The sequence below is a fragment of the Gracilinanus agilis genome, chromosome 2 (genome assembly GCF_016433145.1).
Source record: "Gracilinanus agilis isolate LMUSP501 chromosome 2, AgileGrace, whole genome shotgun sequence".
Taxonomy (NCBI): domain Eukaryota; kingdom Metazoa; phylum Chordata; class Mammalia; order Didelphimorphia; family Didelphidae; genus Gracilinanus; species Gracilinanus agilis.
The window spans coordinates 42,531,154-42,544,440 of NC_058131.1; the positions used below are offsets into that span (position 1 = coordinate 42,531,154).

Here is a 13,287-nt window from a genome sequence, read left to right on the forward strand (position 1 = left end):
AAAGTATCAATAAGCACATGAGAAAGTGTTCTAAATCTCTAATAATTAGAGAAATGCAAATCAAAACAACTCTGAGGTATCACCTCACACCTAGCAGATTGGCTAAAATGAAAGAAGGGGAGAGTAATGAATGTTGGAGGGGATGTGGCAAAATTGGGACATTAATGCATTGCTGGTGGAGCTGTGAACTGATCCAGCCATTCTGGCTGGCAATTTGGAATCATGCTCAAAGGGCTATAAAAAAAATGCCTGCCCTTTGATCCAGCCATACCATTGTTGGGTTTGTACCCCAAAGAGATCATTAATAAACAGACTTGTACAAAAATATTTATAGCTGCGCTCTTTGTAGTGGCAAAAAACTGGAAAAGGAGGGTATGCCCTTCAATTGGGGAATGGCTGAACAAATTGTGGTATATGCTGGTGATGGAATACTATTGTGCTCAAAGGAATAATAAACTGGAGGAGTTCCATGTGAACTGGAAAGACCTCCAGGAATTGATGCAGAGCGAAAGGAGCAGAGCCAGAAGAACACTGTACACAGAGACTGATATACTGTGGTAAAATTGAATGTAATGGACTTCTATACCAGCAACAATGCAATGACACAGGACAATTCTGAGGGATTTATGGTAAAGATGCTACCAACATTCAGAGGAAGGACTGCAGGAGAGGAAACATATAAGAAAAACAACTGCTTGAATGCATGGATTGGGGTGGACATGATTGGGGATGTAGACTCGAAACAACCACACCAATGCAACTAACAACAATTTGGAAATAGGTCTTGATCAATGACACATGTTAAAACCAGTGGTAATGTGCGTCAGCATGGGTGGGGGAAGTGCGGGGGGTGAAGGGGAAAGTAGGAGCATGAATCATGTAACCATGTTAAAAAACAAATATTAACAAATGTTTAAAAAAATTAATTATATGGAAATCTGTTTTGAGTGATAATACATGTATAACTCACTGGAATTGTCTGTCAACTCTGGGAGGGGGAAGAGAAAAGGGGAGGGAGACAACATGAATCATTTAACTTTGGAAAACTTATGTGTACATTTGTTATTGGAATAAAGATAAAAATTTTAAAAAGAAATAATGCCAGAGACACCTTTCACAGCCTCCCTCTAAATAATACCATAGAATCCCCTCTAAGCAGAGGTGTACTGGAAACCATTAAAGACCCTTTACCTCTCTAAAAACAAAAAAGCCTCTACATACAACATGAGCAATTTTATCTGCTTTATTAGTAACCTTTCTCCATAACTTTCTCAAGTCTAGGCAAACCCCAATTTGTACCATCTATCAGTTTATGAGGTGTAAATGCCAACAACCAGTTCTCTAAAGCTGGTATAGCCAGCTCTCACACACCACTGCCTATAACCCACTTGGGAGAACTGGAATTTTAAGAGCCTGTAAAACAAATTTAAAATAGAGGCAAAGTACTAAACTAGATAGTTAATGTAAAACAGCAATTTGAAAGTATATGATACATATCTCAGTTTTTAAAAGCAAAGGACTCAGCAGTACAATTTTGCCCATTCGAAAAGATTAAATTACTTGCAGATACAGTAGAACTCCACTGAGAAGCAATGAGGTAGAGCTGATAAAAAAATCTATCTTAGAACCAAAGAGTCTCAAGTTCAAGTTTTGGCCCCATATACAAATAAGCCCATATTTTGTTTGCCCATAAGACCTTCTAAGGCACATGGGAACTTGCTATCCAACTTGCTACAATGACTTGTCTCTCCTTATCAGAGTAAAGGCTTGAGAGCATATGCTATCTTGCTTTTCTCTACCTGTATCCTTTGGCACAATGCCTGTCACAAAGTGCTTAATTAATGTTTTTATCATCCATTCACTCACTCATTCATTCCTTGAACCTCTCCACACCCCTAGACATGTCTCTAACTTAACTGTAGGACAGCTACTAATCTGTAGGGTTCAAGAAGTTTTCTCAGATCATCAATCTAGATTTTTAAAAATCCATTAAATGACAACTTATTAAGTCTAAAATAGTCTTAAATTTAGAGTGAAAGCCTATCTCCTAAACCTAAGAACTACATACTATAAAAGATCAATACAAGGTCGACCTATAGATTATTCATGCTATCAAAGAAAGAAACAAGCATTTGTAGCATCCCTACTATATGCCAGGCATTGTGCTCAGTGCTTTTCTTTTAGTATCCCCGTCTTACAGTTGAAGAAACTGAGGCAAATAGAAATGAAATGATTTGTCTGAGCCCACATTTGAACTCAGGCCTTATTTTATTACTGGAATAATCCAGCTGTAGTAGTGTATTTATGCCAATCCATAAAATCCTACCATATCTTCCCAATAACCAATAGCACACATCTGCAAGACACTAGGCCAGAGGTTAAAGCTGCAGCCTATGATCAAGGACCAGAAGCTAAAGGGCTACTATGGGCAGCAAATCTGTCTTTAACCATGTTAGTAAAATATTTATGTTTAATTAAGCTAAACAAATTCATCAGAAGTAAGAAAATAAGTCTTATATGAGTGTCCTATGGATACCAAGTACCCAAAGGGCAGCACATGCTCTTCCTTCTTCTAATTCTCTCTGAAACATGGAAATTTCAAATCCTACTTGACACATTAACAGAAAAATAAACAGAAACAACCCAGAAGAACTTTTTAAATTTTCTGGTCCAACAGAACTCTTGCCTGTGCAAAGCTTGGTCAAGAAAATGAATAGAGGCAGCCAAGTAGCACAGCAGATAAGAGTGTCAGTCCTGGAGTCAGGAGGACCTGGGTTTAAATCTGGCCTCAGATATTTCCTAGTCATGTGACCCTGGGCAAATCATTTAACCCTGAGTGCCTAGCCTATGTCATTCTTCTGTCTTAGAATTGAAACTAAGGCAGAAAGTAAAGGTCTAAAAAAGACATAATGAATACAAAGTAGTGAAGCTTGAATAACATTCAAACCAAAGGATGTTACTGTCTTACCTGTCTGAATCCCTGTCTCTTGTTCTAACTGTTGATAGAGTTTGTTCGAATAATCAGCCATCTTTTGTTCTAGGCTCAGGTGCCTAGCTGAACTAACAATGCCAGCACAAAATCTGGTGGAGCCAGCAGCCAACCTGTAAGGCAAATCACAAACAGGAATTTGCATATCTAACATGAACAAGAAAGGATGTAAAGAAAGGATATTAGCCTGGTTCCAAAGAACAAAGGACTTTGGTAACAAAAGGGAAACATAAAGTTATCAGCAGAGTTCATTGTTTTCCTACTCCTATACTCCCTTAATTTTAGAGTTTTTTTTAATTTAATTTTTTTTTAAACCCTTGTACTTCGGTGTATTGTCTCATAGGTGGAAGAGTAGTAAGGGTGGACAATGGGGGTCAAGTGACTTGCCCAGGGTCACACAGCTGGGAAGTGGCTGAGGCCGGGTTTGAACCTGGGACCTCCTGTCTCTAGGCCTGACTCTCACTCCACTGAGCTACCCAGCTGCCCCCTTAAATTTTTATTTAGAATATTTTTCCATGGTTATATGATTCATGATACCCCTCTGCCCCCCCTCCCCCCGCCTTCTCTTCCCCCCTCCTAAAGCTGGCAAACAGTTCCGCTAGGTTATACATGTATCATTGTTCAAAACCTATTTCCAAGTTATTCATATTTGCAGTACAGTGATCCTTTAACATCAAAATCCTAATCACATCCCTATTGCACTACGTGGTTAATCATATATTTTTCTAATGCATTTCTGGTTCCACAGTACTTTCTTTGGATGTGAATAGCATTCTTTCTCATAAGTCCCTCAGAATTGTCCTGGATCACTGCATTGCTGCTGGTACAGAAGTCCATTACATTCAATTTTACCACAGTGTATCAGTCTCTGTGTACAATGTTCTCCTGGTTCTGCTCCTTTCACTCTGCATCAATTCCTGGAGGTCCTTCCAGTTCACATGGAATTCCTCCATTTCTTTATTCCTTTCAGCACAATAATATTCTTTAGTTGATTTTTAAAAGATATTTCATTTACAGGATCTTTGCTGACCCCTAGGAACTTGCAAATTCATTATTGTGAGCAATTACAAATTTAAGAGAAAACACATTTTCTAAGTACTTGTGCCATGTGTCTGATAGAGCTTTTTCTCTCTTCAAAAAACAGAAAAGGGCATAAATCATTAAAGAATGGCAAACCACAAGTGGTATCTACCCTTTGGTTTGAATGAATATCAGAGCAACAGTACAGTTACCGGTACAAAAAAAAACCTTTTACCAACACAAAGTACTGAGGAACTAGGGAAATACCAGCTACTCAGGGCAGCATGGCCATCAACTGTTGTGTAGTGTTCTTACCTGCCCTGTTCCAACAGGAGAATATCCTTCCAGCCCAATTTGGAAAGATGATAGGCTACTGATGTGCCCATAATTCCACCACCACAGATGACTACCTGGGCATGGGTGGGAAGTGAGACAGGAGATTCTGTAGCAGCAGAAGTGTTGCACCTTGCCTGGGACCTGTTCCCCCATTTCTGACTGGCTCTCTGCCATCGAATATCAGATAGCAACCGGAAAAACATCATAGCTTCTGTCTGTTAACTTTCTAGAAATGTGATGTTCATTCACTCAAGTAGAAGCAGGCCATAAAAAAATCAATCTACAAAGAGAAAAACTGGTCAATACTTAATTTAATTCAGTCCTACGTATAGGATTAATAAGAAACATTTGTAATAAAGTATCTATTACATACCTAACATTTTGGTAGATGTAGGAATTTCCTCACCTTTAAAATGGGAATATACTTAGATACTTTCTACCCCCTTCCCCTCCACCCCCATCCCCCGGCCCCAGGTTGCTATGAGGAAGGTATTTTGCAAACCTTCAAGTACTACATAAAAGTGAGCTGTTATCATCATAAGGCATTGCGCTCCAGGGGAGATATGTCTCATGTGCTGTAAGCTGACAAAGTTTACATCTATGGAGTCATAAAGATACGCATAATAAGCTATGAAATGTCCTAATTTGCATAATATAGATAAATGACATCAAGAAAAGAACAAAGAAGGAACAGATGAATATGGGCTAGAAGACTCTGAGAGGTTTCATAGAGGAGATGGGACTTAAACTGAACACTAAACAAAAAATGGAACTTGGACACTTTGAAAATTTGTAGGCACTTCAAAAATGCTTGTTGCTAGACTTTGTGTCAGGAAGACCTGGGTAAGGTGTCTTTGACCCTTCTGAAGCTATGTGACTCTAGGCAAGTCTCTTAAGACTCTCTGTCCTCATCTGTTAAATAGGGTGGGAATGCCCACCCCCCCAGAGACAGGATGGCCTTTAAGATCTCTTCCAGTTCTAAATTGATGCACCTACCATAAGAAGGCAGAGCAGGAATAAGCACAAAACATGTTGTGGTTGTTTTGAAATTTCAGTCATGTAAACAAGGGTTTGCCATTTCCTTCTCCAGCTCATTTTACAGATGAGGAAATAGGCAAATGGGGTGAAGTTTCTTGCCAGGGTCACTCAACAAAGTATCGGAGGCCAGATTTTAACTCAGGGAGATGAGTCTGCCTGACTCCAGTCCTGGCATTCTATCCACTATACCATTGCATAATAGCAAAAGTTTGCCTCTGTAAAAGCTCTTTTGTGCCTTTTATGTGATATAATTTACTTCATTCTACCTCTCCTCCCTCTCTTATCCCATTGCATACTTTTTGTTTTTTGGGATATCCTAGTCAGCCCATACTCTTCTTCTATGCATACTCTTCCTCACTGCCCAAGTATCATCACCAAGTCTCACAAATATCAGAGGAAACCACTTTCAGTGGAGCAAGCTTAACTAGCCACTCTTACCCAGCTAAGCCAGCTGAAGAAACTGCTATTCTAGGGAGAAAATGGATGGAGATTATCCGAATTGTTATGGGTTTGGTTTCATAGCGTCAGGAGAGGGGAGAGCCCTGGCTACAATTTGTTGTGTCTCTGTTTGCCACCTTTCCAATGTTCTTTCATTTTAATAAAGCTTTCTTACTTGCAAAAAATTTCCCATGAATGTAAATATTTAAACCTTAATGAATTTCTCTTTCCTATTTACTTTATGCTTCTCTTTAGACTTGCATTTGAAAAACAAATTTTCTGTTTAGCTGTGGTCTTTTCATCAGGAATGCTTGAAAATCCTCTATTTCATTAATATCCATTTCTCACCACCACCATCACGAAGGATTATACTCCATTTCTCTGGTAGGTAATTCTTGGTAGTAAGCTTAGCTCCTTAGCCTTCCAGAATACCATATTCCAAGCCCCCTACACCTTTAATTTAGATGTTTCTAAATCCTGAATGTAGCTCCATAATATGTGGATATTTGAATTATTTCTTTCTGCAGTATTTTCTCCTTGACCTGGGAACTCTGGAATTTGGCTAATAACATTCACAAAAGTTGTCATTTTGAGATCTCTTTCAAGTGAATATTTCAATTTCTATTCTACCCTCCAGTTCTACAATATCAGGACAGTTTTCCTTAATAATTTCTTGAAATATGATGTCTAATTTCTTTTTTCTGATGATGGCCTTCAAGAAGTCCAATACTTCTTAAATTATCTCTCCTGGATCTGTTTTCCATGTCAGTTATTTTTCCAATGAGATATTTCACACTTTCTTCCACTTTTTTTTTTTTCATTTTGTTGTTTCTTGATGTCTCATAGACATTAGCTTCCACTTGCCCAATTCAAAATTTTAGGAAATTTATTTTCATCAGTGAGTTTTTATACCTTTTTCCATGTGGCCAATTCTACTTTTAAAAAAGTTTTTTTCTTCAATGAATTTTTAATAACTATTCCATTTATTATGCTTCCTTTAACAAGCTGTTGGCTTTTTTTGTGTGTGATTCTCTTGCATTCCTTTCATTTCTTTCCCCAATTTTCCCTTCACTTCTCTTATCTGATTTAAAAAAAATTTTTTTTTTTTTATTTTAAACCCTTAACTTCTGTGTATTGACTTATAGGTGGAAGAGTGGTAAGGGTAGGCAATGGGGGTCTTATTTGATTTTTGAAGTACTTCCAGGAATTCTTTTTTTGGGGGTGGGTGGGTTGGGTGAAGGCTAAGACTTATTCACATTTTTCTTTGAAGCTCTGCATGAAGCCATTGACACTGAATTTGTTTCGATCTTCCCTAACCCCAGAGTAGTTTTCTATGGCCAGGGTCAGGTTTTGGGGGGGGGGTTCTTTTTGGGGGGGGAGTGCTCATTTTTACAATCTATTTCTTGACTTTTAATTTTATGTTAAAGCTGGGCTCTATTCCTGGATTGGAGAGGCCACTGTCCCAAGCTTCAGGTTTTTAGTGCTGCTATTTTCAGAGCTAATTCTGGAGGTTAATTTGGTTCAGTTCTTCTAAGGTGATATGATCTAAGGAGAGGCGTGATCACTGCTTTCCTGGCCTATGCTCTGGTCCATGATTGACCATAAGCACTCTTTTCCACCCTAGAACTGTGACTAGGGTCTTGGAGCTCTAGTGTTACTCCTCACCCTGGGGCTGCAACCTGATTTGACCCAGATCCCCAAATGGGCAGTGTAATAGTCCTATACCAGTGCCAACAAAGTGTCCCCAGTAATTTCCTTCTGACCAGTTGTCAGATCCCCCTTACTGCCTGTGGGCTAAGAGCTCAAGAAGTCACTGACTCAGTTATCCTCATGCCCTAGGCTGGCTTGTCAGGCTTGACTGTGCTCTACTCTCACCCCAATAAGACATGCCTTTTCTATCAAAATTTCTAGGATGTCTTGGGCAGGAAAATTGTTTTACCCTAACCTTTTGTTGGTTCTGCTGTTTCAGAATTTGTTGAGTTGTTATTTTTAAATTGTGTGGAGAGAAATCAGAAGAGCTCAGGCAAGTCCCTGTCTTTACTTGGTCATTTTGGCTCCACTTGTTCAAGAAACCTCCCTCAAAAGAACAGATGTGGTAATGTCCAGCAGTTGTAGATAAGGCTGAATAAAGTATCCCCAGGGCATAGCACGGTACAACGCATAAAAGGCATTTAATAACTTCTTGATATGACTTGACTAGAGCAGTATTAAGGCCTCAAATCAGATGCAGCACAACTTAATGGAAGATTTGGGTCTGAATCCTGGCTCTGATTCTACCTATGTGACTTTTGGGGGAGTCACTGGACCTCTTTGGGCCTTAGTCTGCCCATCTGCAAAATAATAGGGTTAGGTCCACTCTAGCTATAGAGATATTACCTACAAATGCTAGACAGAGAAATTCAGGCTTGCTGAAGCAAATAATGAATAACCACTAACAGTTTCACAGAATTATTACTTGATGAAAACAATTATTTTAAGGGCACAGAAAAAGACTGCAGAAGGACCAGCTAGCCAACCACAAGGTAATGAGGGTTTGATAAGGGTAGTCAGAATGAATAAGACAGCTAGGTGGCACTGTGGATAAAGCTCTAGGTCTGGAGTGAGGAAGACTCATCTTTCCAAGCTCAAATATGGCCCCAGGCCCCTACTAGCTGTGTGACTCCCAAGCAAGTCATTTAACCCTGCTTGCTATAGTTTACTCATCTATAAATGAGCTAGAGAAGATGGCAAACTACTCTAGTATCTTTGCCAAGAAAACCCCAAATGGGTTCACACAGAGTCAGACACAACTGAAAACAACTCAACAAGAGTGAAAATTATACAAACTGATTGTGAAGAGTCTTTAGGAACTCACCTGACATTAGGAAACAATGGAATATTATAAGACATAAAATGAATAATTTCGACTATTTTAAATTAAAAAGGTTTTGTACAAACAAAACCAACATAACTAAGATTAGAAGAGAAACAACTGGGAACAAAATTTTATAACAAAATTTTAAGATAAAGATCTCTTTTCTCAAATATGTAGAGAACTAAATTTATAAGAATATGTCATTCTCCAACTGACAAGCGGTCAAAGGATATGAACAAGTTTTCAGATAAAGAACTTAAAGCTATCAATAATCATATGAAAAAATGTTCTAAATCACTCTTGATTAGAGAAATGCAAATTAAAAACAACTCTGTGGTACCTCCTCACAGGCCAATATGACAGTAAAAGAGAAAGTGACAAATGTTGGAGAAGATGCGGCAAAATTTGGGTTTTATTTATTTTTTGCTGGTTACATATATTAAATTTCCACATAAGTTTTCACAAATTATCTCCTTTCTTCCTTCCCTTCCCCCTCCAGAGCAAGCAAGAAATACAATCTGGGTATTACATATATTATCATGCAAAACATTTCCATATTGTTCATTTATTAAGTGAATAATCTTATAAAACCAAAACCCCAAAACATAACCATATAAACAAGGGAAAAATTATATGCTTTCATCCATATTCCTACTAAATCACTCTTGATTAGAGAAATGCAAATTAAAACTCTGAAGTACCATCTCATGCTTATCAGGTTGACTGATATAAAAAGTGATAAATGTAGGAGGGGATGTGGCAAATTTGGGACACCAATGCATTGTTTTTGGAGTTGTGAACTAATGCAATGATTCTGGAGGACAATTTGGAACTAAATCCAAAGGATTATAAATCAATGCATTCCTTTTATCCAGTAATATCACCTACTAAATCTGTATTCTAAAGAGATTTTTTTTAAAAAGGAGGGAAGGACCTATTTGTACAAAAATATTTATAGTTGCTCTCTTTGAGGTGACAAAGAAGTGGAAATTGAAGGGATATCCATCAATTATGATTGTGGTATATGATGGTGATGGAATATCGAATGACAAACAGGATGATTTCATAGAGCTGGAAAGACCTACATGAACTGATATGGAGTGAAACCAGCAGAACCAGGAGAACACTGTACACAGTAACAGCAATATTGTGGAACGATCAACTGTGAAATACTTAGTTACTCTCAGCAATACAATTTTCCAGGACAATTCTGAGGAACTTATGACAAAGAATGCTATCCATTTCCAGAGAAAGAACTATTGGAGTCAGAATGCAGATTAAAGCATGTGATTTTTCACTTAAGTTTATTTGGATTTTTGTTTGGGGGTTTTGATTTGAACACAATGGAAAAGTTTTACTTGATAATACATGTATAACCCAAATTGAATTGCTCAGAGATGAGAGAGGAAAGAGAGGGAGATAATTTGGATCATATAACTTTGAAAAACTTATGTGGAAATTTATTACATGTAATATGTAAATAGATATCTTTAATAAAATTTTTATTAAAAAAAAAAAACAAGGGAAGAGTCAAAGATGAGTCCAAATATCTCAGACTTGGAACTGGGAAGATAATTATGTAAGCTGAGGAAGTGTCAGTTTAGGAGGTAGAAGAGATGAGTACTTACTAGACTCGAGTTTTAAGGTGATTTAGAGATCTAATATGGAAATATTACACAGGCAGCTAATAACTTGACTAGAGCTTAGATGTAAGGATATTGGTGTTGTAGATGTAAGAATCAACATCAAGGGCAGCCTGTGAAGCGCAAGAGAATTTGATGAAGGTTCTATTTAAAAAAAATTAAGAACTGAGTCTTAGAATATGGTGACAGGCAAGAGAAAAGGAACAAAGGAAACAAGAAATCTCAAAAAAAGAAATAAGGTAACCCAGGATAAAGATAGTCAAGGGATGACATAAAATCATTCAAGAATAAGAGGCTATAATCATTTGTGTGAAGAAAAGGGTGTTAGTGGACAGATGTCACAAGTACCCTTCATTTGGGTATTGAAAGATCAGCCCTCTCTTACCTAGGTCCTGACCCAACCAAGATAAGACTTGGCAAAGTTACTAAAAATCAAGGTGAGTCAAAGAAAATGGTTCATCCTCCAAAGGGGAGGAAAGATGGTGAGGAATAGGACAAGCTCATAAAAAAGAAGGTACCACCAGCCATTAAAGCCACTGCTAACACACCTGCCAAGAAAAGTATATTGGCCTTAAGCTAAGAAAGGAGCAGCTTTCCCATTATGAAAATAGAAGATAGCCCAACTCTAGCCAAAGTAGTTGTCACACTATAAAAGAAAGGCTAGAACAAATCATTCCAAAAAATGGGGAAAATGCCAAGAATGAGGACAATGAAACAGAAGAGGAGGGGTGATGAAGAACCAGAGTCTCTGAAAGTGATGAAAACATGTACAACTTCAAACAAAGAAGACTGAGTATGAGGAAGAGTAGGACCAGGAAGGCTCTGAAGGGGAAGCTATTGATACCTACCAAAAGGTAGATGGCTCCTGTGGAAACTAAGGCAGAGGATGAGGAGAACAAGGATGAAAATGTGGACAAGGATGACCCAGAAGCAGCTGAAAAGAAAATGGGAATGGAAATCTAAAAGACTCCTAAGCCAAGAAACAGATACTGGACATTGAAACATCTATGGTTTTTAATCTTATGACTAGAAACCCGATTTTCAACAAGTTTTCCAAAGTTTGGTGAAGAGGAAGTTGGATTTTATGAACTCCTGGAAAAAGCTCTGTTCCCAGTGGCTCCAAAGTCCTTGTCTCTAAAATTTAAACTGGAAAAAGCAAAGGAAATAAAAAAGATCATACTGCAAAGGTTTTTTTTTGTCAAAAGCCCGAACCACTGAAAACACTCAGCAGAAACTAAAGAAATACTTGAAGCTGCTCCTGGATTTATTCAGCCCCAGGATGGGATCACCAAACAAATGATGTGTCTCCTTTCACAACATAACAAGCATGGAGATTTGTGCTGCAAGATAATGCCAATACAAAGACCGAATCTAGGATGGAAGGAAGAACTTCATAAAACAGAAAAGGCAGGCAGTAGGGAGAGCAAAGTCAAGTTAGATCAGCCAGGGATGGGGCGCATTACTGACAAAGGTCCCTTCCTCTCCTAGGGTCGGTCTCGGCCACAGGTCCCTCGGTAAGGACGCGGACACTGGACCCGACAACTTCAGTGACCTGAACTTTGGACTCCGCCAGCACAGAGGGAGCAGCAGCCCTGGTCCTTATATCTGAACCTGCACCTAGGGCCAGGAGTAACGATAGGTACCAAGAACAGGGTGGGAAGGCCTGCGAGGGTGGAGGACCCCGGGGCGGGAAGAGAGCCGAAGTGGGCAGGGGGGGGGGAGGGAGCGGCAGGGGCGGGACGGCCGAGGCCAAGGGCGCGGGGCGGGGCCGTTGGGCGCGTGGGTGGGACCGGGAAAATGAAGAGCCCAGAGGAAGAGAGACGCTCACAGCCTTGCCTTACCTTACGGCCCGCTGCTGCTGACGAAGCAGCAGGCGGAGGCAGTGGCGGAGCTTCAGAGGTGGGGAGCGGTGCGGTAGAGTCGAGAGGAGACGTAGAGCAGAGGGGCAAGGAGCCCGCCCTCCCGACCTTCCGCGCTTTACGGCCCCTTCGGCAAGGGTACGGCGGCGGGCAGCGGGAGCCGTGCGTGTGTCGTCACGCCGCCGCCCCGCCACGTGGTATTGTTTGGATTCCGGAGAGGCCCCACATGCGTCGCCGCCCAACCTCCCAACGGAAGTTTTAGGTGGCCCCTCCCTTTAGCTCGAGCCACTAGCATTTGGACAGGCTTTTTTTTCTTTCAAACCAAAACAAATTTTATTGATAAAATGTTAAAAACATCCCATCACACGTTCAGCGCCGAAGATGTCCTACATCCCGGGGCTCAACTTAGCACGTGCCCCTTGGCTCTGAAGCAGCCGAAGACTGAGGAGGACCACCGCAGCTCGGTGCAGGCGGAGTATAGCCCCAGCTACTAGGCGCAGGTGCAGGCGCAGACGGAATGGCAGGCGGCGACGGAATAGCAGGCGGTGACAGGCCCCAGCTGTTCGGCGCAGGCGCAGACGGAAAGGCAGACGGCGACGGAATAGCAGGGGGTGACAGGCCCCAGCTGTTCGGCGCAGGCGCAGATGGAATGGCTGGGGGTGACGGGCCCCAGCTGCTCGGCGCAGGCGCAGGCGCAGACGAAATCGTACGAGGTGCGGGGCTCCAACCTCTCAGAGCAGGCGTCGACGAAATCGCCGGGGACGACGGGCCCCAGCTGCTCGGAGTTGCTGGAGGCGGGCCCCAGTTGTTTATCGCTGGAGTAGACTGGTTCCAGCAACTCAGCGCCGACTGAGGAGGAGGAGCGCCCCCGCTGCTCAGCCCTGGCCTGAGCGGGGGCTGGCCCTGCCTTTGGGCAAAGGTCGCTTTCATCCTCCAGAGATGGAAATTTTTAGCCACCACATCGCTCCGCAGCAGTTTGCTATCGTCTTCCACCCGCACGCCCGTCATGACGTAGAAGGCGTCTCGCGTCCAGCGGTTGCACTGGCGCTCCAAGGCCAACAGGTAGTTCCAGTTTGGGGCGCGCGGACTCTTTTGAAGCAGGATCCTGAC

At 41.0% G+C, this 13,287-nt stretch overlaps 1 protein-coding gene across 1 annotated transcript in view; it reads right to left on the reverse strand.

The window, feature by feature from the left end:
* PDPR (pyruvate dehydrogenase phosphatase regulatory subunit) overlaps positions 1–4,551 on the reverse strand; it is a 43,560-nt gene extending 39,009 nt beyond the window's left edge. Inside the window, exons 1-2 of the mRNA XM_044663113.1 lie at positions 4,325–4,551; positions 2,969–3,102 (exon numbers count right to left, since the gene is read on the reverse strand). Coding sequence (XP_044519048.1) covers positions 2,969–3,102; positions 4,325–4,551 — 361 coding nt within the window. The remainder of the gene's footprint in view (positions 1–2,968; positions 3,103–4,324) is intronic.
* Between the last annotated feature and the right edge of the window lie 8,736 nt (positions 4,552–13,287).